Raw genomic sequence first — 27,009 nt, 5'->3', positions numbered from 1 at the left:
CCTCAGCAGATTCCCCTTAACGAGCATTGCTTTGAACCGGTCCACAAACTGGTTCAGCTAGTTCGACAGTTGAACTAGACCCAGCCCATTTTGGCTGGAACTGGACTGGGCTGGTTTGAAATCGAACAGGCCATACTGGTTCCATGCACGTCCCTACAATCAATAGCAGTTTGTTACTCCAAGTAGCAGACTATAGATCTAATCACTTAACCTAAGATGACGCCAAGAGACTCAGTGCTTCAGAACCTCTGTGTACAGCACTGGGCAAAAGAAGCGATAATATTCCAGCATGATCCTTTTTTGTAGTGTTCAGAGACCCCCTCTCACTTATGAAGAATGGACAGTACAAAAGGCTTCTCTTACCAGATGCTGGATTCTCTGCCTCTCTGTCTCAGGAGTGAATTCTGTGCTCAAGGGAACAATACTTTGTTTCCGAACAAGGAGTGCCCTGCATCAAAAGAGAGTTCAGGTTCTTAGCACTTTCAAGTGGACTTCTCTAGCAACTTTTTCTAGACCTGGCAATAAGATGCTGGTAGTGGTCATGCAACGTGCTTGAGAAGCACACAACTGGCTTCTCAAGGGAAATGAGAGCCTTCCTTAAGTCCTCAGACAGTCTAAAAGGCAATATGGTTTCAGATATGTGTGCAGGTGGACCTAGTTATCTGCAGATTCACAGATCTGCGGTTGGGAAAAAGACACCCGACCTCGGCATATGCAAAAGGTGGTAGGCATGCCAACCTCATGTATCTGCAGGTCGGAGGTGGCCAGAAATAACTGCATTTCCAGCCGCCATTTTCTTTGGCCAATTTTTGGCCATTTGGGGCTGATGTTCTGTCATTTTTGGCCGACCAGGAACCTAACCCATGCGATCTCATAGGATCACTTACTAAATATTTGCAATTTCCATATCTGCAGCTGCATCCCAGAACTGAACCCCTGCAAATATCAAGTTTCTCCGGTACTTCACCATGCTGATCTGCAGTTTTGATATGCCTGCTGCTCCCCATGTTATATATAAGGACTTGAAACAGTTATTTCCATTAACATGCCATCAAAAAGAGCATTCCTCACAAGTTACACTTGAAAAGTAGCAAGAAGTTAATCTTCAGCACAGCTACACCTGTACTAGCTGAGGCCTCACACTTTGACTAATGAATGCAAACTAATTTTGTTAGAAGGGAGAACGTGTTGACATTAACGGAATATTTTACATGTTGTAGCCCAGGGGTTTTTCAACAAGAGGTACATGAATGCCTGGGGATACTTGAAGCCTCAAAGGGGGTACATGAAGTACCCAGAACCTTCCCACCTTCTTGACTCACTTGCATGCTACACTTTGTCTTCCTCTCCAGAAAGGGAGGGGTGTGTGTCTGTCAGGCAGCATTCCTTCCTCTCCCTCTCCATGTGACTGGCTGACTAGGTGCTCAGCCTCAGCCCAGCTGACAGGCTTGGCATCAAGGGAAACATTGGCTGATGCTCAGTGTCAGCACTGCCTTGCTGCCAAGCCTGACAGTCAGGCTGAGGGAACAGTGGACTGCCTCTGAGCACCTAGCTAGCCAGTCACATGGAGAGAAGAGAGAGGCATGGTCCGGTCAGGGGTACGCTATACAGCCTGTGCCATGAAACTCCAGAGGACAGGAGGAAGGAAATCACAGCACAGAGTTGAGGGGAGTGGGTTCGCTTTACTCCAGAGCAGGTTCACTTAGCTTGTGTTTTATTTCTCACCAACTCTGGCAAAGTTTACTTCTGGAAGTCAGTTCTTGGCTGCTTAAATGAAGTATCTGAAATGAAGCTTCAAGATAGAAGGGATACATTCCCCCCCCCCCCCCCCAAAGAACTGAAAACCTCTGTAGCAGACCAATAGGCACGCAAGAACCCTGCTATATCCCCACAAAGAACAAAATATTGGAACCTGCTCTAAATTGTACTGGAGCTGAAACCTGAACTCACCTGCTGTCACCTGCATTTGCCACGTAGAGCTTTCCCTGCAGATAAAGAGCGGTCAGTGCAGTGCAGCCTCCTGACTGATTAGTAGCTTCCATCTCCTGACCAATCACCTCATCCTGTTGAAACATTTGATGCCAGTTGCCAAATTTGATGCCTTCTCATCAGCATTAGAGAATTCAATAATCAGGTAAGTCACTTGGGCAATTTGCCACTGATACACTGAAGGCCAATTCAACAATTGCTACTTCGTTTTCATGCAGTTGTGTTTTCTGATGTACATGTATTCATTTTAAAAATGAAACAAGAGACTGAACCCTTCAAATGTAGGGTACAGATTGTGAATACTTACTGTACATGCACTGAACATGATGTATGCATGTATAGATTAGACTGGGCACACTGCACATAGATTGTACATATGTATCATAATGTGTGCATAGCCCTAGAGAATTGCATCATTCCTTCACAACTGCATGGATGTAGAATGTGACTAGGCAGTGTCTTGCCAGGCTGAGAAAATGACACCAAGAGCATGACTTGTGCAAAAGGCCAACTCTGACATAAAGAGCAATACAGTTCTTTGGGAAACAACAAGGGGGTCACTCACACATTCCTGGAAAGCATTCTCCAGTGCTCCAATGACCACATTTTCTTGCCGAATTTGCTTTTCTTCTACAAATTGTGGGTCACTTTGACAAACACACTGTCCACTGAGGTGCATAGGAGGACAGTCTTCTGTAATGGCTTCTACCACATCCTCTAGTTTCTGCTTGATGCAATAGTGCAGGTAGTTGGATGCCATAATTGCTGCTTCTGGGCCACCATGACCATCAAACAGTGCCCAATAGTAGCCTGTCAGATACTGAAAGGCAAAGCATTAGGCAAAGTTAACATCGTAAGGGATGCTTTGGGGTGCAGTGGGCTGCAGTATTCTTGAACCTGAGGCTTCCATATCAGAATCAAATTCCTGTTTAAGTGTGAAGCTCTAGTAGGTAGCCTTTGTCATGAACAGGCCTATTCTCTCTGGGTCAGCACCAGCTAACACTGAGTCAAAGAATAAGCCAGCAGTCATAGCTGCCATTATTAGCACACTCAAAGAGACTCTTTGGTCAAGGATAGGTTAAACTTTCAGTGAGCTGACTGAGCTCTGAGGAACTGACAACTCAAATGCAGCATTATCACTTGTTTTCTTAAGCAAATGTATACCTCTTTGAAATGCCTAAACCAGTGTTAAAAATGTTTGCCATGATGGTAACAACAGACCTGAGTGCCTTTATTACATATCCTTTGTATCTTGTCTATTTACCTTTTAAACTTAGTATTGGAAGATGGAAGATGTTTAAAAATTATCCTGAGAGAGAATCCCAATCTCCTTTTCTTCTCCTATCCTGTGAGGCATCAGTATTTGGAATTTGCAATTAACTAGAAATTGGAACTCGAGCTGGCTTGCTTACCCTCTTGAAAAACAGACAGAAACTCTGCTTCCTTGATAAGAATGTGTAACAAAAAACATCCTTGAACCTAAGAACCTTTCTATGTCTTTGTGACCAGACTTACTGACAAAACCACTTAGGAAAATTTAGGTTAATCCATGACGGACATTGCTGTGGTTCAAAGGACTCCCTGGGCTGGTCAAATGATTTGTATAGTATAAAAAGGGGTAAGAGGAAGCATGGAAGCAGCTTGCAAGGAAACTTTCCTGCTTACTTTTGACTCTGGTAGCTACTCAGCTGAAATAGAAGTCCAATTAAGATATTACTATGCTGGTAGTAGTCTTTGTGCAAAGACAGACGGGGCACAGTCACTGTAGACTATTAGCGAACCAGACGTGATCCAAGATGTGCCTCTGTGCTTCCTGCTACTCAACACAAGCTTCAGCATCGCACATCAGCATCTGCTTGATTGAAGCCAAGCTGCTCCTAATTCGATAATATGCCTCTCACAGCCTCCAAGAAGCTTCCTTCTTCAATCTGCCTTCCCAGGCTTGGCTAGCCTGAGCCTCCCCCTTTATCTTATTTTTCTCTTTCTCTTCTTTCCCTCTCCAGGATATCAGGCATTGATAGAGCTGCCAGCCTTAGACACAACTATACATGTATGCAACACTTATTAGTTTAGAATTGTTTCTTATACTTTGCCATTGGAGATCTAATTTGTTATGCTTTTATTAATTGATAAAGTTGCTATCTTTTTATAGAGTCGTGGTATGTCTTGATTTGCCTTTCTGCCAGAATGTGACTCAGTAAGAGCAAAAGGGCCTTTAGAAGATAGTGCTGCTAAATTCCTCATACACACACACACACACACTCCAGTGTATATTCTCAAGCATACACAGAGTGCAAAGTGACTCTGGTGTACAACAACTTGGACAAAGTCACCATCTCTCCACCTCACCTACTTCATAACACACAGTGAGGATTAGAGATATAAAGTCTAAACTCTGTATGCTGAAGAAGAATGAGAACCTCAGTTCTTTCAACAGTGCAAAGAAGAGATATGCTTCTTCACACTGCAAGAATTGGTGCATGCACATAACTTAGACCCTGGAAAAAAGCTCCTCACTAAGCAAGCAAGGAAGCATTCAATCAGGCAGAAGAATCATCCCATTTCCATTTTTTGAGGAAAACACTGCATATCAAGCATATGCTACATGTAGGAGATTATCCCATCCAGTTTATATCTTACACTGAAGGTCTGAAACCCAGCTGTGAGTAGATCTTGGATGGGAAGCAACTGCACAACATAACAATGGCACAGCCAGTCATACAGAATGTTCAACATACGCTTGTTTGGCACTTTTGACAGAACTAACTCACACAACAATGGCAGGCATTCTTTCCACTGCTGTAAGCTGCCAAAGTAGTCTGAAGCATACCACACAATCCAATACTGGGACACTACTGGATTCACAAGGGCATCAGCTGCCCATCCTCTGACCTACAACCTCCGTACACACCTCCCTGGGCTTCAGGTTTTATTCTGAACCTTCTTGTTTTGTTTACAACCATCTAAAAACAGATTCACTATGCAGCTATAAAGGCTCATGCCTTTCACGGGATATTCTGCATGTTTTACTAGCAAGTTCAAGAACAAACAGTGTCATTCATAGATTTGATAGCTGGAACTACATCACATAGGATGAAGCACTCATTCAGAGAGATATGTGTGCTTAGCTTGTATTGACTATCGCGGCTTTATCCTCACATGACTACCATGCAGAAATGAATAGCCCATTGAAAAGAAGCCTGGCAGCAGTGAAAAATGGAAATGTGTAGTATTTGGAGGGTGAAGTACTAGTAAAAGCTATTTAAAAACAGGATCTTAGCACTAGGTATTCAGAACAAGCATCAACAGTGGATGCTGTGCTCCTCCCCTCTCTGCCTGTTGGTAGTGAAAAGACTTGCAACCATTGTGGGAAAGGGAATAAGGCATGCACAGCCAAGCAACTGACCACCCAATTGCCAGTGCTTAGGGAAGCAAGATGGGACCCCACCCATCCCCTCAAAAGATGGTAGCAGTCAGAATGACCTAATGAAAACTGGAAAAAGATGCCACCCAAGTCCAGTGCTATATGTCAGAGGGGATGGAAGCAGCCCCAGCTTTATTCTTTAATGCAAGCTCCCATGGGGATCCTTCTGGATTGAAAAGTGGGGTAGGAGTCAGAAAATAGTGCAATAGCCACTATATTCAGTTTCTATTAACAGAATTGTGGGGGGGGGGGCAATGTGTAAAGAACAGTGGGTGCGTTTCTATAAATGTCATATGAGGGGAACAAAATTGACTTCAAGGTGGATGTGGGGAAAACAGACTAATGAGAACGTCACTAGAGATTTTTGCAGCAATAAAGAGCAGCAAAAGTTTAAATATGAGCTACATGAACTCCAAGTTGGATTGTGAATCTCAAGTGCATAGCAGCATTTGAACTGGCAAGATCTAACCCTCTGGACCTCTGGCAGCTACCAGTCAAGGATATTTCTCTTATCTCATGGCTTCAGCCAATAATCTGATGTCAAAGTCCATGGAATCCAACCATTTACTATCATGAGAAGATGAATCAGGCCATCACCTCAAACTCCAAAGTTAGACCTGGGATGCAATCACAATTCATGTTTCCTTGGAAGAAAGCCTCATTGAATTCAGTGAGACTTCTAAGTAAACATATGAAGGTTCAGGCTGTCAATGGCTAAAGAAAAACATATGAAGCTGCACTTGAGAAGAGCACTCTCACCCTGCACCTTCACATTATCCTTACTGATAGCCTATTATTTGGAAGACAACTACACTCTCTTGGAAGATTTGAATCTCTTTTCTTCCCATTCCCATTGTCCATATCTGAACTCACCTCAGTAGAGCACAGAATCAGCCACTCCTGATCCTCCTCCTCTCTGCCACATTCCTTCTTCCTGATGGAGATCTGACAGCATGTTGCTTGGTCTTCATTGAATTGTGATTTTTCGGCATTGATGGTTCTGATGACACAAGCAACTCAAGTTTTAAAAAATGTACTAGGATAAGGACATAACTGAAGCATTTCCCATTAAACTTGACAGTGATGTGGGTTTTTAAGAAAATTATAAACAACTCAAAACGTTACAGAAAAAATTCTGAAATATCTTCTCTTGCCCTAAATGGATAGTAATTTGATTTAACTTACATATTTTAGTAAACAAAACAAAGAAGTGGCCCATGTTAATTTCAAAACATAAGTAAGAGAATGGCAAAACAGAGAATTTTAAAACGTTTTAGTCACATGTTTTGGTCTCCAACTTCCTTGGTGATTTAAATAAATCCTGTGAACCAAAGACAATTTTTTAAAAACTGAGTATGGTAGAATTCTCAGCAGAGTGGCAAATGCAAAACGCACACATGCGCATGCACACACACCCCTTCCATGACTGAGGCCATGAGATGTTATGATTTTAAGTCTTTATATTCAGAAGTTCTCTTTTTCTTCTAATAGCCTTGGATTAGATGGTTTATCTATACCGGGAATATCTACAAGTCAAAAAATCTGTGGCCATCAGAACTAAAATGTTTTGCAACAGCATGTTTGAGCTTCTTTGTCATGATTGCTGAGTTGTGGTTTATAAATCATGTACAACTACTATGGTTTTTCAAGCATCCTGTGCACTAGTACTTGTTTGCTCCCCCTGCCACAGTCCTCTCTCCCCCAAAGACCTCCCCACCCTCACCAAAGCCCTGCACATACTGCCACATCACCTCTGCTGTCATTGCTTCTCACCCAGTTTCTCACCACTCGCACACCCTCAGTGCCCCCCATGACGCTGCTTCTCTCCCACCCACCCCTCTCCTCCCAGCCATCCCTGCTGATGTCTTTGCTTCCCACCACACCACCACCCTCACCTGAGCCACGATCCTGCTCCTCCTCCTTGACCGAACCCTTCCTTGCGGCCGCTGCCACCATGGCCGCTCGCTCTCCTCAGGCCACTGACAGGCCTGGGCCCAGGCCCGCCCCTTGGCTGCCTGCCTCCCTCCACCAATGTATTTGGTAGACCCAAGCAGCAGCAGTTGCCCAGCCTTCCTCGCTGCCACCACCATGGCCACTTGGTCCCATCAGGCCGACGAGAGGCCCGGGCCTGTCCCATCCCTCACATCCCTCTGCAAATGGGCTCAGTAGCCCTGAGCAGCAGCGGTTGACAGGGCTCTTCCTCACTGCCGCCACCATGGCTGCTCGCTCGCCTCAGGCCGCTGACATCCCGGTTATGGACCCAGCCCTTCCCTCACCTGTCTGCCTCCATGCACCAATTGGCTTAGTAACCCTGAGGAGGAGTGGCAGCAGTAGTGGTGGTGGACTGGGCCCTTCCTCACTGCCACTGCCATGGCCGTTAGCATGGCACAGGGGCTTTGCTGCTGGAGAAGCCTGCTGGCCTCAGTAGCCCTACCCATACATATTGCTCTCCTCACCCCAGAGACATCCCCACTCTCCAGCGAGGCGGCAGCGGCACTACTTCCTTCCCTGTACCACCTCCACCTCAGGCCTCCCTCCACCACCGCCCTCCTGCTCCTCCTTGCCTTCCTCCTCGGGCTCCTCCGGTTTCCCAGCTGCCCCTCAGGAACACTCCCCACCACCACCAATGCTGCCCTTCTTTCTTACTCTCTGCCCCTCCTTTCTTGTCTCTCTCTTTCTGCTCCCCTCTCTTCCCATCTTACCTTTTTTCCTCCTCCTCTTCTTAATTTCTCTCTCCTCCCCTCTTAGTTTTTCCTCTGGCTTCTTTCTTTTTCTCTGTTTATTTCTGAGTGTTGCCATGGCACAGAATTCTCAAAGCCAGAGAAGCCCACTGATTGGGCCTCCAATGTCACTGACGATTGGTAGTTAAGCACTGTGTGGGTGGGGCTTGCCACGCATCATTTGCCCTGGACCACCTAAGCCATGTGTGTGTGTGTATACACACACACACACACACACACACACATACATATACACTAGATTAACCTGCGCAGAGCATCTGCGCGCTAGTACTTGATTGCTCCCCTCATCCCCTGCAACAGCCCCCCTCACCTCAGAGATCTCTCCACCCTCACCTAAGCCACACTCCTGCTCCTCCTCCTCCATCCAGTTGCTTCCATCCCCCTCACCCCTCCTGGTCACTCCTTCATCCCTTTACTCCATTCCCCTCACCCCTCTTGGGCGCAGCTGCAGCGTTGCTGGAGCTATCGGCCAAGCTGCAACCCCCTATCCCCAGAGACCTCCCCACCCAAGGCCCACTCCTGCTCCTCCTCACAGGAGCAGCAGTGGTTGATCAGTCCCTTCCTCACTGCCGCCACCACCATGATCGCTCGTTCCCCTCAGGCCGCTGACAGGCAGCTGTAGTTGACTGGGCCATTCTGTTGAGGATGGTCCACTTCAGCATATCAGAACCAGAGGTACCAGCTCAGAAGTATGTGAAATATAGGCCTGTGTCTGATTTCATTTTATATTAAGAAATGAAATAATACCTGAACTCGAGGTGAACTGGCATACTAGATCTCAAACTGCTCTGTGAAGCAGGAGACAAGCCAGCATTGTATTGTAAAATGACTGCTCAAAGGAATACAAAAGCCAGGCCTGAATGCTGAATGCTATATCCAAATGCTAAAGTGTGACTCACTTACCAGATAATGTCTGTGGAGAGGCCAGAGGCTGCTCTCTCCTGTTGCAAGAAATCAATGCTAATCCTTGCCAACGATTAACTCAATTGCTCTCTATGGAGATTCAACATAGGTAGACAAAGAAAACTCCTATCAACTATAATTCTTACCTCACTGACAGGATGCTTCTGCCCTAGCCAAATGTATTGAACTCACACATGTACCCCTTTTTATGTTACTTTAAATATTCTCTTGTTATAATTACACACTAGATAGAGGTACACAAGAAATAATGTAATTGCTGTCTCACACAAATAGAACTAATTCTCTCACTAACTCCTGGCTTTTAACACCTTTTGGGGTCAAACTGGCAATTGGGGGAAGATGCAATTTGTAACTCTGAGATGCAGATTTGCTTTGGGCAATGTCCCCCCCCCCTTCCTAAGCGCACAGTTTACAGAAGATGAGATTGAGATCTCTCTGGACTGGCCAATATCCTGAATAATTAAAAAGACATTGTCCAGAAGGTAGCAGCAAGTTGTCACCTTTTGGGACCCAGGAAAAGATGAGAGAGAGATCAAAGGAAAATACACTATAAAGAATGAGGCTACTGGACAGAGAGTTTGGCAATCTTGTGCCTACAGCAAGATCTGCTCACAGCAATGCCAGAGTTTGCTGCTAAGCCGCGGGGCTAGAAGCAGGAACTCTGTCCATGGACATGAACTGTCTCCTACAAGCAGTCTTGTGCCTACGGGCAATCTTTTGCCTAGAGCTGCTCAACAAGGATCCCAGAGTTTGCTGCTAAGCCGTGGGGCAAAGCTGGAACTCTGTCCATGGACAGGAGCTGTCTGTGACTCCTACTGCGCAGTGAGAAGTCAAGACTCTCAGCCATGATCTGAGCAACTGCAACAACTCCTGTCTCCAGCCAGAGGCCACGCTCCTTCAGCTGAAAAGATCTCCGCTCTCAAGTCTCTGATCCTGGTAATATGCTGCTCCATTACAAGCCTTGGGGCCCCCCATGCTTTCCCCTCCTTCTCCTGCTCCCTTCCCCTCTCCCCTACTAATTCCTGATCTCCCCCAAACCATGCCAGCCCTCAGCCTTCCCCCCACTTTTCTGCCTGTATCTGAATTGTATTAGGCTCTAGGAAGATTTAATACACACACATATGGTAGTTAGGAACACACTGGTTGAATATTGGTACTGGCTAGGATGTTCTGTTTAAATACTGTTGGTAATATTGATAGAGTATTCTGCTTTCTGCTCAGCTAGAATTGATGTTATTCTTTTATACTCAATAAAGCCCATTGAATCTTTGAGGATTGGTTTGATCTCCTTTCTTCCATGCACCCAGATCCTACATGGTCACCATATAAAAGAACTTGGTCACTTGGTGACACTATGAGCCAGACCTAATTTTGTATACTAGCTAATGAGCATATTTAGTATATAAATCAGGCCTGGACGCCTGCCCTTCACCCGTCCTTTTTCTTTCTTTCTCTCTTCCCCACTTGCTCTTCCCCTCTGTCTTTCTTCCCCTCCCTTCTTTCTCCCTTCCTCCCTGAGTTAAAAGGTCTTGTTCATCTTATTTCCTCATCTAATTCAGACAATGGCAGCCTCCTTCTCCTGAAGGGGTTATTTCCTCCCTCATGACCCCTCTCTTCGCAGACCCCTGCCCACTGTCCTTTTATATAGAGATAGATTCCTCTCCTCTACAATCAAGAACATCTTCTGACCAGTAACAGTTGCATTCCAACTGACCTTAACCATCACAGGCTCCTCCTCCCTATTTACATATGGAATCCCCACTGCCCAATCACCACGGTGTCACAGGCTCTTCCTCCCTATCCGCAAATGGAATCTCCACTGCCCAATCACCACGGTGCTTCTGCTCGTGAACTCTTGCGAGAGCTGCCACACACGGGATTAGCTGTGGGTATGCCTTAGAGTATTATATGTTTAGATAGATAACATGGCGATTCTTCACAATGTGCTACAAGCTCTGAATGGAGAACTAAAACTACTGTCATTCTCATGTGCACAATGACAGCACATTAGCCATATTAGCTATGCCTTCTAACCCTCATTATTTCCATATACAAATAAGCAAAAACATAAACAAACAGGGACTGGCAGTGCAAGGATGATAATTACACATATCAGAAGCCAAACACTCTGATGGTGTTCTTCAGCAAGGTAGATCAAGTATGATGCTAAGAACCTGTAAATAAAGGGACCCCCAAAGTCAATGAGCAATAATTGTGAAAGATTAGACCTAGATCTGTGGCTGGAACAGGAAATAGATTCCAGACTTCTCAATGCCCAGCCCTCATGTTACAATGCGCCTGTCTAAGATTCAGTTGGCTAAGGATTACAAGGCTCTCTCTTATATTAGGCAGCAGAGCGCAAACCCCAATTCTCGCAACCTCTGACTGCCATTGGCTTAACTGCTCTGTTGCTAGAAGACCTTGCAAGGCTTGAGCCAGACAAACCTTAGGGCAGTGCTCTTCATTACAAGGCCTGAGGTCCAATGGCAGCCCCCACCAACCTTAAGTGCTAACTAATTGTTTATTGGGCCTGATCATTCTCATCATGCAGTGCTGTGCTTTAAAGGAAACAGTCCTCTTGAGCTCCTGCACCTTTCAGAAGACATTCACAGAATGCTGGGAAACTTAGCCCTTCCTGATGCTTTCCCCACAGAGAGGGCTCCATCTCTCTTAAAAAGGCCCATAGTAAAGCACTGAGAAAAGTGCATTACTATATTGAGGTCAGCACAGTGGGAAATGGCGCTCATATTTAAAGGTTCTTTGCCAGAATTGCCCCTGGCTGAAAAATCTTTGCTATTTTTAGCTAGGGGCAATGGGAAAGCCTTTGGAAACCTCACATTTAGAAATCTGAGGTCCATGGGTGATTGTGGAATACATTGGAGAGTATTCTAATTTCTATCTACACCACAGACTTTCAAGACACCTTGCAGGTGCCAGCAGAGTGAGCACTTTCAGAAACTTTTAGTGATGCAGTCATAGATGTGTTGAGAGTAAGGGAGAGTTCAGAGCAAGATATTTGGAGTAATAACATTTTATTCTCACAACAAGCCTATGAGTGAGGTAAGAACACATGAGATCAGACAAGCCTCTTCCCTGCCTTAGTGACTACTGGAGAAAAGATGACACACAAATATGGCAAATGCTTGCATACTATCTAATCCAAGATGTTGAATATTTTAACAAATGTCTCAGTTTATCCATGCGGGAAAAATATACTGCCATTTTGAACAGGGAAATCTCTCTGCTGCACAAACAGCAGAACCTACAGAGGAAGAACAGGAGTAGATATCACCAACTATGAGGCTTGCCTATCTGAGCCACTAAATAAATCACTACTCATCCAACACCAATATACAAGTGTTTGTTTTTGCTGTGATCCTCAACTGAATGCACACCTCTCTCTTTTGTTGGGAAACTGCATAGATCTCCATCTCTCTTAGGAATCTTCAGCATATTTGTCTGGAATATGTATTAGGAGCTTAAATCTTCCCTGGTGCCATCGCATTCCAATCTTGTTTCTGCCCATTACATACCTTCAGATCCTCTGGTAGTGAGCAGAAACACACAAGGATTTGTTCCAACCTAACATATAAGGTAGAAAAGTGGCTACAGAATTCAGCCATTTGTTTTGGTCCAAGATAGTGTGGGCAGGCTCCCAAACAAGGAAACTCTTCTTATCCATACCTACACCTACACTAAGCGCCAGTACCCAACTTGCATTTTTCTTCTGTTGAAACAATTTTTTACTGTCAGATGACATGATTCATTTATGTTTACTGGGAACACACTCCGGTTTAGAGTTCAGCCTCAGGACAAGTTTTAAGATTTCAACAGGGCAAAACAAACTTCCTGGAGCTCATGTCTCAATGCAAATAAAGCATCAAGGAGAAAAGGAGGCACTTGATACAATGGCCAGATTTTCAGTTTCAGTCACAGCTTCTGTGAGGCTTTGCACCTGCAAAGGATCCTGGCCAAAGAATGTTTAGAATACTCTCCAGAGAACACCTGCAAGAAATGTAAGTAAGTGGCATACAGAATGTGCCGACATCATGTTTCTAAAGCTGCATGCTTGGTTTGACCTTACAAGACCATCCTGTTCATACACATATCCTGCTTAACTGGTGTAACCTCTTATCCATTTATTTTCATGTCAGCAGAAATCATTCTTCCAACAAAATTACCAGATATCCTTAAATAATAGTGTAGCAGTATCATCTATACTATGTCTCAAATCTTGCTTATCACATTTGGCTGCAATAGCAACAGGGCAGCTAAGCAGCAGTCAGACTGTCTGGGTAATATTTCAATGGAAACCTCAAAAGCAGTTTAAGATTAAGCAAAGCTACCCTCTAGCTGGGTTAGAGAAATTATGTTCGTTTCCCATTCTTACACTGAAAAGTGATGTTTATCAGTCAGAAATCATGTCTCACTAAATCCTCCCAAAGGAGCTCAAAGTGGCTAACAACCACCATATATTTTTAAACAAAAACAATATCCAGCAGGGATGTAGCTAGAGGAGAGGGGGCTTGTGTTCGCCCCTCTCCCCAGTGGCCCCTCGGATTGAGGGAGATAATGAAGAAAATAGGGAGGGGTGGAGCTGGGGGGGCCCCCAGGAGCTTGGGGGCCCACGTTCTTTGAACTCATCCGCTCAATTATAGCTACCTGTCCAGAGCAGCAGGACTGGTTTAGTGACAGACTGTAGATATTTCCAGATATTTCCTCTCTGTGAGTGCCACTGCAAAAGCTAGGAGGAAGCTAGGTTACAGCTGCAAAAGCTAGGAGGAAGTCCCACCCAGGAGCTGTCACTCACCCCCCACCCCCACCCCGCCAGGCACTCATGAAGGAACATAAGAACCGCCCTGCCGGATCAGGCCCAAGGCCCATCTAGTCCAGCATCCTGTTTCGCACAGTGACCCACCAGATGCTGCTGGAAGCCACAGGCAGGAGTTGAGGGCGTGCCCTCTCTCCTGCCATTACTCCCCTGCAACTGGTACTCAGAGGCATCCTGCCTTTGAGGAAAATTCCACTATCCCCTTTCACCTAGTTCTGTAACCTACATAAGTCCTAAAGGTCACAGGTTTATGCACCCTGCTGTTATAAGGGCCCCTTTTCTTAGAAACGATACTCTGCTCCGCCTGAGTAGAGACAGACACCAGTTGACCACAGCTTGCCCTGCCCTGACTAGGCATAAGCAGAGCTAAAGCTGATTGGTGCATTATTGCTGGCTTCTGCCCTGTAATTGGTTCACATTGCCTACCAACAGCCAAGCTATATTCCGCTTGTACTAGTATGATTGGTGTATACCATGAAACTTTGGCCTCTGATAGGCTCTGTACTCAATCGTATAGCCTGTATATAAACAGTATTTTTTTTTATTTTTTTATTTAATTTAACATATTTGTATACCACCCCAAACCAAAGTCTCAGGGTGGTTCATAACAACAGAACACTAAACAAAACATTAAAATCAATTAAATGCTAAAAACAGTTTAACACAAATCAATAAACAATCTAAAATTTAAAAAGCTAAAAGGCCTGGGTAAAAAGATAAGTCTTTAGAGACTTTTTAAAAGCTGCTAGAGATGGGGAAATTCTTATTCCCACGGGAAGCCCGTTCCAAAGTCTCGGGGCGACAAAAGAGAAGGCCCGTCCCTGGAAGGCCACCAGACGACATGAAGGTAGCCACAGACGGGCCTCCCCTGACGAACGCAGTGGACGATGGGGATCATGCAGAAGAAATCGCTCTCTTAAATACCATGGGCCTAAGCTGTTTAGGGCTTTATAGGTTATAACCAGCACTTTTTATTTTGCCTGAAAACTTATTGGCAGCCAGTGCAACTCCTGTAATATAGGAGTAATATGGTCTCTTCGAGATGACCCGGAGACCAACCTGGCTGCCGCATTTTGTACTAATTGCAGTTTCCGGACTATGTACAAAGGCAGCCCCACATAGAGTGCACTGCAGTAATAAAGTCTGGAAGTTACCAGCAAGTGTACTACTGTTTTGAGATCATGAACCTCAAGAAACGGAAGCAGCTGGCATATCAACTGAAGCTGATAGAAAGCGCTTCTGGCCACTACCTCAACCTGGGGAACCAGAGAAAGGTGTGGATCCAGAAGCACTCCCAGTCTGCATACCTGTTCCTTCTGAGGAACTGTGACCCCATCTAGAACAGGTAGATCAATATTGCTTCCCGAGTGATGACCCTGCACAATAAGTACCTCCATCTTGTCTGGATTCAGTCTCTGTTTGTTATCCCTCATCCAGCCCATTACTGCTTCCAAGCAGGCATTCAGGGAGGATATGCCTTCTCCTGATGATGCTGACATGGAGAAATAGATTTGGGTGTCATCAGCATACTGATAACACCCAGCACCAAATCTCCAGATGATCTCTCCCAATGGTTTCATGTAGATATTAAAAAGCATTGGAGACAGTATGGAGCCTTGAGGGGCACCATATAAAAGCTCAGATTTTGAAGAGCAACAGTCTCCAAGCGACACCATCTGGAATCTGCCAGAAAGGTAGGAGCAGAACCACTGCAAAGCAGTGCCTCCCACCCCAACTCCCTCAGACGTTCCGGAAGGATACTATGGTTGATAGTATTGAAAGCCGCCGAGAGAGCCAAAAGGACCAACAAAGTCACACTTCCTCTGTCAAGTCTCAATTGGAGATCACCCATCAAGCCGACCAAGGCAGTCTCCACCCCCTAGCCCGTCCGAAACCCACTGTGAAATGGGTCTAGATAATCAGTTTCCTCCAAGACCGCCTGGAGCTGAGAGACCACCACCCTCTCAATCACCTTGCCCAGCCATGGGAAGTTGGAGACAGGCCTTTAGTTATAAAACTCTGAGGGATCCAAGACAGGCTTCTTAAGAATAGGTCTAATAATTGCCTCCTTTAAACAAGGAGGCATCCTGCCCTCCCTCAGAGAGGTATTTATAATTGCCACCAGGCTCTCCACAACAACCCCCTTGCCAGGTAGCATAAGCCACGTTGGGCAAGGATCAAGCAGACAGGTGGTAGGACACACCGTTCCGAGCAGCTTGTCCACATCCTCAGGCGTCACAAACTGAAATTGATCTAGTCTAATCACACAAGAGGAGTTGCTGGATACCTCTGCATCTGACACTGTGATAACTGTGGAGTCTAAATCTAGATCAAACCAAATAGGAGAGATTTTGTCCACAAAAAACTCATTAAAAGCATCACAGCAGGCAACGGATGGTTCCAAATTCTGATTCCCTCATAACCCTGAATAGCTCTGCTGGAAGAGAGTTTGCGGAAGCAATACGGGCAGAAAAGAAACACTTCTTTGCTGCACGTATAGCCAGAGCATAGATCTTTAAATGCGCTCTATGTTGTAATCTGTCGGATTCGAGTCGAGTCTTCCTCCACTTGCACTCCAGTCGTCTACCTTGCTGCTTCAGCTCCCACAGATCCATTCATTATGAAGCGGGTCAGAGAGGATGCTTAGGAGCAATCATATCTATTGCCCTGGTGAGCTGACTATTCCAATTCTCCACCAGGGCATCAACCGGATCGCCGGCAGGGCCAACATTAAATCCTTCCAAGGCTTCTTGGAATCCTATTGGATCCAATAACCTTTTTGGACGGGCCATTCTAATAGGTCCCTCACCCCTGCAGAGGTGGGATGCAACTGTGAGTCCAACCTTAACCAGACGGTGGTCCGTCCATGACAATGGGGAAATCACAGGAGTCCCCCCCCACAGGGAACACCACCCTGATCAGAATGAACGATCAGATCAAGAATGTGACCAGCAACATGTGTTGGTCCAGAGACCACTTGGGATAGGCCCATAGTTGTCATGGCCGCTATGAACTCCTGAGCTGCAACAGACAACCTGGTCTCGAAGTGGATATTGAAGTCCCCCAGCACCATAAGCCTGGGGTACTCTAATGCCAAACCTGAGACCAAGTCCGTGAGCTCAGTTAGGGACTCTGTTGGGCAGTGGGGTGATTGGCACACCAACAGAAGTCCCAATCTATCCCTGGTCCCCAAACATAAGTACTCACATTAGATATGATCAGTCACTCAGGGATCCTGGTAAGGGAGATATTACCCTTAAAGACCACAGCTACTCCACCTCCCCGCCCACGCTCCCTTACCTGCTCCTCTACAGAGTACCCTGGAGGAAGAAGCCAGGCCCAAACTGGGCCCCCAGCCTCCCCCAACCAAGTCTCTGTAATACAGTATAAAAGACTCTTGCCAAAAGCCTGAGTGTGTGCTCTTGGAAGAGAGACACCTGGCATGCCATGATCAATAAAGCTTGAACCTGATGGATGGTGAGGGCCTCTGCTCATTAAACAAACCCAGAATTCCCGGAATTTCTCCATCAGCACTCAGGGTTATAGAACTGCTTGTGTGAAGGGGGAACTGTCGTAACCATGATGGCTGGCACTCCCAGGCTGCTGCTCACGGGGACACCAGCCACCCTGGGAACATGGCACTCCCTGCTTCACACAAACAGCTCTGTAACCCTGAGTGCACAGCAGGAGGCGGTTAGTGACAGCTTCTGGGTGGGACTTCCCTTCTTGCTTTTGCAGCTGTAACTGAGCGCTGCTAACATCTAAAAGAGGCTTTAGAGCAGTTCTAAAAGACCCAAGTAAACCAGACTGTCTGTATTTAGAAACTGAAGACAGTGATGAAGGCTCTGGGGAGAGGAGTTCTGCAACATGGGAAGCAACCACAGAAAAGGCTCACTCCTGCACTACCACCAGCCTCCCCTCTGAGGGTACAGGAATGTGAAGAGCAGCCGCCTTGCATGATCTAATGGGTCAAGCCGGTTCATAAAGGAGGATGATGTTCCTCAGGTACCTACAGCCTAAACCTTTAAAGTGTTTTTAAAAGATAAGAACCAGCATCTTGAATTGAGCCCAGAAACCTAATGGTAACCAGTGCAGTCAATGGAGCATAGGTATTGTGTGCTCCCAGCACCTCTAGCACTCTCACAGCTGCATTCCGCACCAGCTGCAGTTTCTGAGGGGTCTTCAAGGGCAGCCCATAATAGAGTGCATTACAGTAGTTCAAATGAGAGGTAATGGGGCATGGATCAGCATGGCCAGGTACAACCAAGCCAAAAATGGCCACAGCTGCCGCATCAACCAGTTAGGCAAATACCCTTTTGGCCACTGGATCATCCAGCAGCAAGACTGGATCCAGGAGTACTCCCAAACTGTATACCTGATCCTTCAAGGGAAATGTAACCCCCATTCAGAACTTGGCAAACCATCCATAATCGAGTCCCCCTCTCTCTCCTGATCACATCACAGGACCATATCAAACAACCTCGATCTTGTCCAGATGCAATTTCAGAGCTTGTTCCCTCTAATCCAGCCCATCACCAACTCCAGGCAATAGCCCTCTTCAGACATTCAATGCCCCTGGTTACAGCGAGCAAAAGCAGGGAGTACATCCCGCCACTTCACTGTCAGTCGCCCCCACATGCCAAAGATCACAGTTAGGGCCCTGTTTGTCTGAAGGGGAGCAGCTGCAGAGCGAGGTCTGACATCAGGCGTGGGGGCGTGGTCTCCCTCCCAAACGGGCCATGCAGCCCCGTTTGGAAGGCAGATCGGCTGTGTTGGGCAGTGCAGGCTGGAGCAACTCTCCCTGCCTGTAAAGGCAGGGAGAGCAGTTCCGGCCGTGCTACCAATGTAATGCCAATGCAGCGTGGGCCAATCTCCCTCCCAAATGGGGCTGCACAGCTCCATCTGGGAGGGAGATTGGCCCCACTACATTGGCAGCAAGGTCAGGAGCAGCTCTCCCTGCTTTTAAAGGCAGGGAGTGTTGCTCCAGCCTGCACTGCCAATGCAGCATGGGCTGAATTTGTTCCCAAACAGGGCTGCGCAACCCCATTTGGGAGTGAAATAATGCGCCCCACGTCTGACATCAGACATGCGGGGGCGTGTCGGGGCCATGAAGCATGGCCCCTGATTGGCTGCGGCCCAGGTTCTTTGCACCCGTTTGTCCAACGGTGGCTCTACCCCTGAGGGGGAGATACTGTAAGCATGACATGGCAAATTGCAGCTCATGGATTCACCATGATCATACTTATAGTAGTGCCTCCTTCAGACTAATGGTGCTGTAACTGATCATCTGCATGAGCGGGTGATTGACAGCAGGTCGGAGGGAATTCCTCCCCGCATTTGCCCATTGTAACCATGAGCACTCGAGGTGCTCATAACATCTGAAGAGCGCTAATGGCTTATGTTGCCTGCAGTGTAATGTAGTATTGCAAAATTGCCTATGCTGCTGGGTGGCGCTCTCATGCAGCAACAGCACTGCACAGGAGAGCAGTACTGGAACAACTGGCCTCTTATCTTGTGCAATTATGCATCATGCGCTACTTCCATTACTCCCAATGGAAGTAGTGTGTGATGTGCAATCATGCAAGAAGTCAATAATTTCTAGTCCTGCCCACTTGTGCAGCACTGTCACTGCCCTGCAATGGAGAAGGCAGTTCTACAATGTCTGTGTTGCACTGCGGGATGTAAAAGCCAGTGGACATGTTGTTCTCTATTGTTGCTCCAAGTAGCAACTTCCTTCAAGTTCAGTAATGCAAATCTTGCAGCATGCTTTGCAATTCCTCATTATTAAAAAGGCATGAGAAATTAAGAAGGTACTCAGCGACTTGTGCAATTTTAACAGTTTAATCTGCCCCTCCCCCCCAGCACCTTTGAGATTTATTAAGGTAAAGTGTGCTGTCAAGTCGATTTCAAGTGTGCCATCAAGTCGATTTCTGACGCCCACAGAGCCCTGCGGTTTTCTTTGGTAGAATACAGGTGGGGTGTACCATTACCTCCTCCTGTGCAGTATGAGATAATGCCCTTCAGCATCTTCCTATATCACTGCTGTCCAATATAGTACCGGCGGGGATTCGAACCAGCAACCTTCTGCTTGTTAATCAAGCATTTCCCCGCTGTGCCACTTAAGGTGACTACTATAAATGTAACTGCTCCATCTCTATGATGTAACTGCTGATGCTCTGCCAGACAGGCAAGCACAATGATATAATAGGGCTAGTCAAAGAAGAGCAGAATGTGGCACTATCTTTCTGTCTCAGCTTTGCTTGTGCAGACCCATTGTTTACTGGGTTCAAATGAAAGGAATGCTAGGAATGAAAGAAATTGCTAGGAATGAATACTTCTCCTTCCTCCATTCGTAAGGGGAGGAGATTAGAACACAGCTTGTTATTATAACACCAGATCATTACTTGGTGTTATGCCTGAATGCAGCCTTTACCAGGACTGTTTCTTATGAAAGAAATAGCAAATGTAAAATACCCTTGATTATAAGGAAACTGCAAATAATGAAACCTTACCCCTATGGGAATCTAAGGGTTAGGTTCCTACACACATTTTAAAAGAATAAAAATGGGGGCGGGGCATACATGAGAAATAAAGTACTCTACCTTGCTCTCCAGCAATGCCCCCACAAACCCCCATTATAGCAAAAAATCACCGGGGGGGTGGGGGAGCAGGGTTAAAGGAGAACAATGGAATGGCTCTCCACGCTGCTTCCAGACCAGAAATGAATCCGAAAGTCATTTCTGGTGGCCCTGGAACTGAATAGGCAGAAATAGCTTATGTTTACACCCACAGATATGGAAACCCGGTCTCTAGGACCTCACTGGGGATGCACAAAACTGCAGTTGCTGAAACCATGGATAACCAGGGCCACCTGTAGTTAGCATAGTTGTTATGCTACCAAGAGGGCTAAATATAAACAACACACATGATCAAGTACACAGGTGACAGAACAGTACTTATGAAACTCTAAAAACAAATGCAGTTATTTCGCACACACATCCCCTTTAAAGTCTTTCATAGTCTTGAAAGTTACGGCATGTAACTGTTGTAAACCGCCCAGAGACTTGTGTTTTGGGCAGTATACAAATGTGTTAAATGAATGAATGAATAAAGAAAGAAAAAGAAAAAAGCTACTGATGCTGTTCATTTGCAACTGTTACTGTAATAATTATCACCAGTGATGAATATACTTAACACTATCCAGCCACATCTGGAGATTTGCCAGATGTTCAGGACTAGACTAAAGTACATCTTATAGAAAAGGATTGCATTAGCCAATATTCAGGACAAACTGCTTAGTTCTCATCCACTGAAATCAGTGGAACTTCAAAGTGCTTAACTTTGATTGGATCATGGCCATAATGTCAAACAATTAAAATAATGATGATGCTTAAATGCTCCTAGTTGTGTCTTTAGTTCTTTGCTCTCTGTTATGGATTGTGATGTTGCTTTATAGGAATAACATTTCTCACCTGCCTCTGTAAGAGGCAAAAAAAGCCACAGTAGATACAGAGCTATCACTTCATAGCCTTGAAAGTTATGGCATGTACTTAATGGTTGTGTGGCCAGACAGATACAAGATCTGCCACCACAGCACCACTTTGATAAATTTAAAAACAAACTTAAAAACATAAGAACAGCCCTGCTGGATCAGGCCCAAGTCCCATCTAGTCTAGCATTCTGCTTCCCACAGGGTCCCACCAGATGCCTCTGGGAAGCCCACAGGCAAGACAAGGTGAAGGCATGCCTGAGTTCCTGCTGTTGCTGCCCTGCAACTGGTATCTAAAGGCATCCTGCCTCTGAGCCTGGAGGTAGACTATAGTCATCAAGACTAGCAGCAGTTAAAACCCCAAAAGTTATTTAATCTAGGAGTAAGTAATCCTGGGCACATTGAGGCAGGAAAACAGTACCCAAAACAGGGTGGATTTGATTTAAATCAAACTGATTTAAATCACGATTTAAATCAAACTGATTTAAATCACGATTTAAATCACTAGCAGGGTGGATAAAAATCCTAAAAATCCGATTTAAATCCAAAAAATCCGATTTAAATCCAAAAAATCTGATTTTTTTTATTTAAATCTGATTTTTTTATTTTTATCCACCCTGCTAGTGATTTAAATCGTGATTTAAATCAGTTTGATTTAAATCAAATCCACCCTGACCCAAACTACTGTGGAAGTGCTAGCAGTTGTTGCTATGTTTCACTAGTTTTACAACATCCTTCCCCACAAGTGGCATCTAGGAATTTCTCCCCACACTAGCTTCCTGCGTAAAAATTATTGAATTATTATCATTACATTATTACATATACATATGAATGTGTATGCATGAGAAAGAGACCCTGACCTGTATAAACACCACTGGTAATTTCTGCTGTAGTGTTTTGCCATGCGAACTCTAAGAGTAGTTAGTAACAGCAAAACCATTCCAATGTCAACAGAATTATAACTGTGGTTTACAATCTCTTTCTGAGTACTTGCACAAGTTTTCAGTAGAACTGACTGCAGGGTAGGTTAGTTTTAGGTCAGAGCAGCTGCTATTTGTCTCTGCCTCATTACCAACCATGTGCTATATTATTATGTATGATGCCAATGCAACATGACACAATTCATAATAATGGTAGGATTTTCTAGCATTACAGAAAACTGAATCCAAGAAGTTGTGATTTGACCAAAGCCACTCACCCAAAATGGTAGTCACGGCTGAGAAGGGACTTCGCACAAGTTTCTCAAATCCAGGACTAGAAAAATAGTTAACAATTCTAAAACACCAGTATTAGATTTCTAGGCACATGGCCCAGGCAAGCTGCTACCAGAAGATTTTCCATCCTTACCCAGATCCAACATTATTATTCATGGATAACACCAAACCAGCTAATGAGGGACATTATTTTTTCATACACTGCTCAAAGCTTATTTCAACACCTCTTGCTGGACAAACATTTGTATTCATGTATTAATGTTGTTAATGAGATAGAAAACAGAATACATTTAAAAAAATCCAAATGTACATTCCAACCAACATTGGTTTTACATTCAAATGACAAAAGCAAACAGATTGACTTTATAGTTCAGTCATATTCAGTTTTACTAAGCAATAGGTCCCACTACTTTCAACGGGGCCAAGACCCAGTTCACACCTGCATTAACAAGCGTGGTTTCTTTACACCTGATTTTTGCACACTTAACGACTGGCTGCAGAACGGGAGTGAACCGAATTCGCTGAAAAGCACTGTGCGAGGTGGGACTGATGGCCCCAGGCCCCATTATCGCATTATCAATTAGCACTTGACGTTGCAGAAGTGCTACACGTGCATGCCTGAACGAGGCCTTCCTATCTACCTGCAGTGCTACATAGAAGTGTACCACTCCTGACCACCAACAGCAGTGGTCATATAGTCGCCGTTACGTATAATGTGCGACAGGACAGCACACTAAACTAAACGACGCCAGAAGTAGGGCTGCGATATCCCTGGCAGCAGAGCCTCCCTTCCCTTCCGAGTCGTTACGCCTGCCTGGCCCTAGGCAATGTTGTAGCCGGACTGCAACCAACCGCAAAGAGCCGCAAAAACGGCGTCGCTGTTTATCCCAAGAGGCACAACTCAGCAGCAGCAGCAGGCGAGACGGCCAGGATGTCGCTTCTCCTTTTGCCGCACCCTAGCCTGCGCCAGCTGCTGCTTTTCCAACGAGCCCCTTTCCAGCCCGAGGCGGGCATTCACTCGCTCACTACTCACTCACTCTGCATAGCCCGTGTTCCACTGGAGAGGCCTGTCACGGGACGGACCGCAGACGGGTCGCCGGCCAAGCTCCCTTTCCTCGGGGCGAGAAGGAGCTCCGCGCACGAATTTGGGCCGCCTGTAAAGCAGCGGGGAGAGCGGCCGCTGCGGCTGCTGGAACTCTCCTTCGCCTTCCTGCCATTGCTGCCGAGGGGCGCCTTTGCTTCGCCTTGCTAAGCTCCTGTTGCTCAAGAAACGCCTCTTAAACCAGTCTGAGGAGGACATGAAGCAATTTTGTCCCCAAGCACGGGCAGCCCCATCCACTCCGGTCCGCGTTGCTTTGCTTTCTCCGAAGCAGGAACCAGAGCGACCCGAGGCTAGCTCGGTGGGAGGGGCGAGGAGTCAGCGGGCGTGAAGAGAGGCATCATTCTTGCCTGCTCCGGCCCAATGGCCTCCTCTCCGCGCCTGGGGCTCATGACTCACAGTGCCGCCAAAGCCCCCGGACCCGTTGGAGGCGTCTGTTGTGTAGACTGTGTGGGCGGGGAGCAGTCGCCTACCCGCTTTATACCACGTGCAGAGCAGACGTTCTTCAGATAATTCTGTTGCAGGCTGCAGAGGTGTTCTGTGCCAGTGAGCTTCACTGTTAGGAACATAGGAAGCTGCCATATACTCCGTCAGGCCATTGGTCCCTCTCGCTCAGTATTGTCTACAGACTAGCAGTAGCTTTTCCAAGGTTGCAGCCGCAGGGCAGGAGCGGAGAGAGGCCAGTGATGGCCGGGTTCTGCCCGCTGTAGTCCCCCTAGCCCCACCCCCTGCGATGGCACGGGTACTCTCTCAGGTGCATCAGACACTTCTGGTGAACAGGGGCAAACGGGGCGGCAGGGAGGTACGCTGCTGCCCCATTGCCTTACTAAAAACGCCAGCGGGGGGGGGGAGAGCGGCAAGAAGGGTAAGTGCACCCTCGCAGACGCTGCCCTTAAAGCAGCATCCACACACACGCACCTTTGAGCCTCCCGCGCCCCTTCTGTGCACATCCCTCCTTCCCACCGCTGGGACCTCTACAAAGTGTTATCCCAGTGCTAAGAGGGCCAATTTAAGAGAAACGGAGCCTCAGCACAGCAGCACTATTGTGAAAGGTGCACATGTAGTGCTGAGAAATATAGTCCTACTCCTTCCCCACACTTTTCCTATAGAACTCTATGGGGAAAGCACCGGTAACATTTCCCAAGGGTGAACCCTAGGGCTTTTGGTGCCTTAGGTGTAGTTTGACTTTACTCCACCCGGCCAAGTGCCAGGTGGGGCTGGATGCTCCAGCTTTAACTTGAGCCACACAGGCTGCTCATTTGCCAAACATCGAGTGAGTAGCCTGCACTGAGGGGACCTAGGTAATTTTGGACCCTGGACCTAAATGCCTTTGGAGGTCAGTGTTTCCCCTAACAGGGATTCCCAGATGTTTTTGACTACAACTCCCACAATCCTCAAGCAAAGGCCTTTGCAGCTGGGGATTCTGGGAGTTGTAGTCAACAACATCTGGGAATCCCTGTTAGAGGGAACATTGTTGGAGGCTACCCACCCACCCAAGAATTTGCACATCATCATCCTTCTACACACACACACACACACAGGAGAGCTGGTCCTGTGGTAGCAAGCATGACTTGTCCCCATAGCTAAGCAGGGTCTGCCCTGGTTGCATATGAATGGGAGACTTGATGTGTGAGCCCTGTAAGATATTCCCCTCAGGGGATGAAGCCACTCTGGGGAAGAGCATAAGGTTTCAAGTTCCCTCTCTGGCTTCTCCAAGATAGGACAAGATTTTAATTTTTTTATAGGACAAGATTTTTTTTATTGAACCAACAAACTACCAAAGCATACAGTACGTTGCCAAAGCACAATTATATGCAAAGTGGTTGTTTGTACATGATATATCTACAAAGATTTACACATAAGGATTTGGAAACACACAAGTAATGAAGTATATGCAAGTAGTACTGTAACTCGGGGGTGGGGGATTTCAAGGCACATCAGGTAATCGGGGGGGGGGGGTTACGTCCGACGTCCATTTCCACAATTTGTCCCATTGCTGTTTAGAAGAGATACTCTTGTCTTTTTGCACATAACCATACAAACTTTTCCAGAAGAGATTTACTGTCTCATCTGCGTGAACCTCTTGGTCCGTCTTCCCTCTCTATTCCTATGCACGAGCATTGCATAAATGACATACAAGTTTATTAACCTGATTACGAGAAGGGGAACGTTCCAATTCCCTAGTATGGGGGCACCCGTTCCGTCCTGTTTCCTTGAAGGTTTCTTTCTGGGACCTCGAAAGGAGGTTCTATCGCTCAAACCCAAGGTTAGTTCTTCCCAAGTCTGTTTTTCCAAATCAGGCCACTCTAACAGCTTGCTTACTCCCTGCCACACTCTTTTGGCTACCACACACTCTTTTAAGAAATGTGTGTGGGTTTCCCTGAATGTTTTGCCTAGCTCACTAGCTTTCTGTTTGCAGGTGATTTTAGGGCACTCTTGCTGGTCCTCTGGGAGCCATGGCTTAGCCGCATTAAGTGGTAGTACTTGATGGTATAAGCGCCACCTTGTTTCCCATAAATGGAAAGGGACTTTTTTCTCTTTAAAGAGAGCGATAGGGTGATCGGGTTGCAACAAGTACTGTGAGGTGCGTTGTTTGTAGCGTTTAAGATAGGGCTGAGAGAGATTCCTGTCTGCAACCTTGGAGAAGCCGCTGCCAGTCTGTGAAGACAATACTGAGCTAGATAGACCAATGGTCTGACTCAGTATATGGCAGCTTCCTGTGTTCCTATGTACAGACTGATACATGCAGTATTTTTAACACTTGGGTCCTTGAGGGCACAGACAGCAACTGCACTCACAAGAATGTAAGAATAAAACAAGTATATTTATGCAAGTATGCATTAGCAGAAACATTTCAACACACAACTTAACATATTCCCATCCCACATATTTCTTTCCCCACTCTGTCTCTAAAGCACCTGGCGCAGGTCATCATAATCACACTCGGCTGCCCAGTGCAGTGCCGGCCAGCGGCAACCACACCAGCCAGGACAGACTAAAGAGGATTTGGGGGGCCCCAGGGGGTGTGGTGGACCTGGACTTCGGCCCCAAAGTCCAGGGGTAAGAGCGCCTCTGCCTGCACTGCTTTGGGGATACAGTGAGAGCAGGAAAAGAGTTGAGCCTGGAAAACACCTGACGCCTGCCCTTCCTCCATTGCCTCTGCCTGCCTCCCCTCAGCAGTGAAGGCCCTGCTATTCGTAGGGCTAAACTCTGACTACCTGAGAGGTAGGGTTGAAGATCCTGTATTTCCGGGGGAAAGTAGTTGTCCCATCCAGGATGCCATTCCCCCCATATTTTG

At 46.3% G+C, this 27,009-nt stretch overlaps 1 protein-coding gene across 4 annotated transcripts in view; it reads right to left on the bottom strand.

Moving 5' to 3' along the window:
* The window catches only part of PPM1M (protein phosphatase, Mg2+/Mn2+ dependent 1M), a 36,281-nt gene extending 9,272 nt beyond the window's left edge, over nucleotides 1–27,009 (bottom strand). The window contains exons 1-5 of one of the 4 annotated variants that reach the window (XM_053301068.1): nucleotides 26,930–27,009; nucleotides 6,287–6,413; nucleotides 2,555–2,809; nucleotides 1,951–2,063; nucleotides 364–448 (exon numbers count right to left, since the gene is read on the bottom strand). In XM_053301068.1, coding sequence (XP_053157043.1) covers nucleotides 364–448; nucleotides 1,951–2,063; nucleotides 2,555–2,809; nucleotides 6,287–6,413; nucleotides 26,930–27,003 — 654 coding nt within the window. In that variant the 5' untranslated portion in view covers nucleotides 27,004–27,009. Of the gene's footprint in view, nucleotides 1–363; nucleotides 449–1,950; nucleotides 2,064–2,554; nucleotides 2,810–6,286; nucleotides 6,414–8,115; nucleotides 8,260–14,135; nucleotides 14,239–23,649; nucleotides 24,316–26,929 lie in introns of those variants that run through there. The other 3 variants (XM_053301067.1, XM_053301071.1, XM_053301069.1) reach the window with 3 other exon arrangements.

The sequence above is a fragment of the Hemicordylus capensis genome, chromosome 2 (genome assembly GCF_027244095.1).
Source record: "Hemicordylus capensis ecotype Gifberg chromosome 2, rHemCap1.1.pri, whole genome shotgun sequence".
Lineage (NCBI taxonomy): Eukaryota > Metazoa > Chordata > Lepidosauria > Squamata > Cordylidae > Hemicordylus > Hemicordylus capensis.
This window is presented reverse-complemented; position numbering and strand designations above follow the sequence as displayed.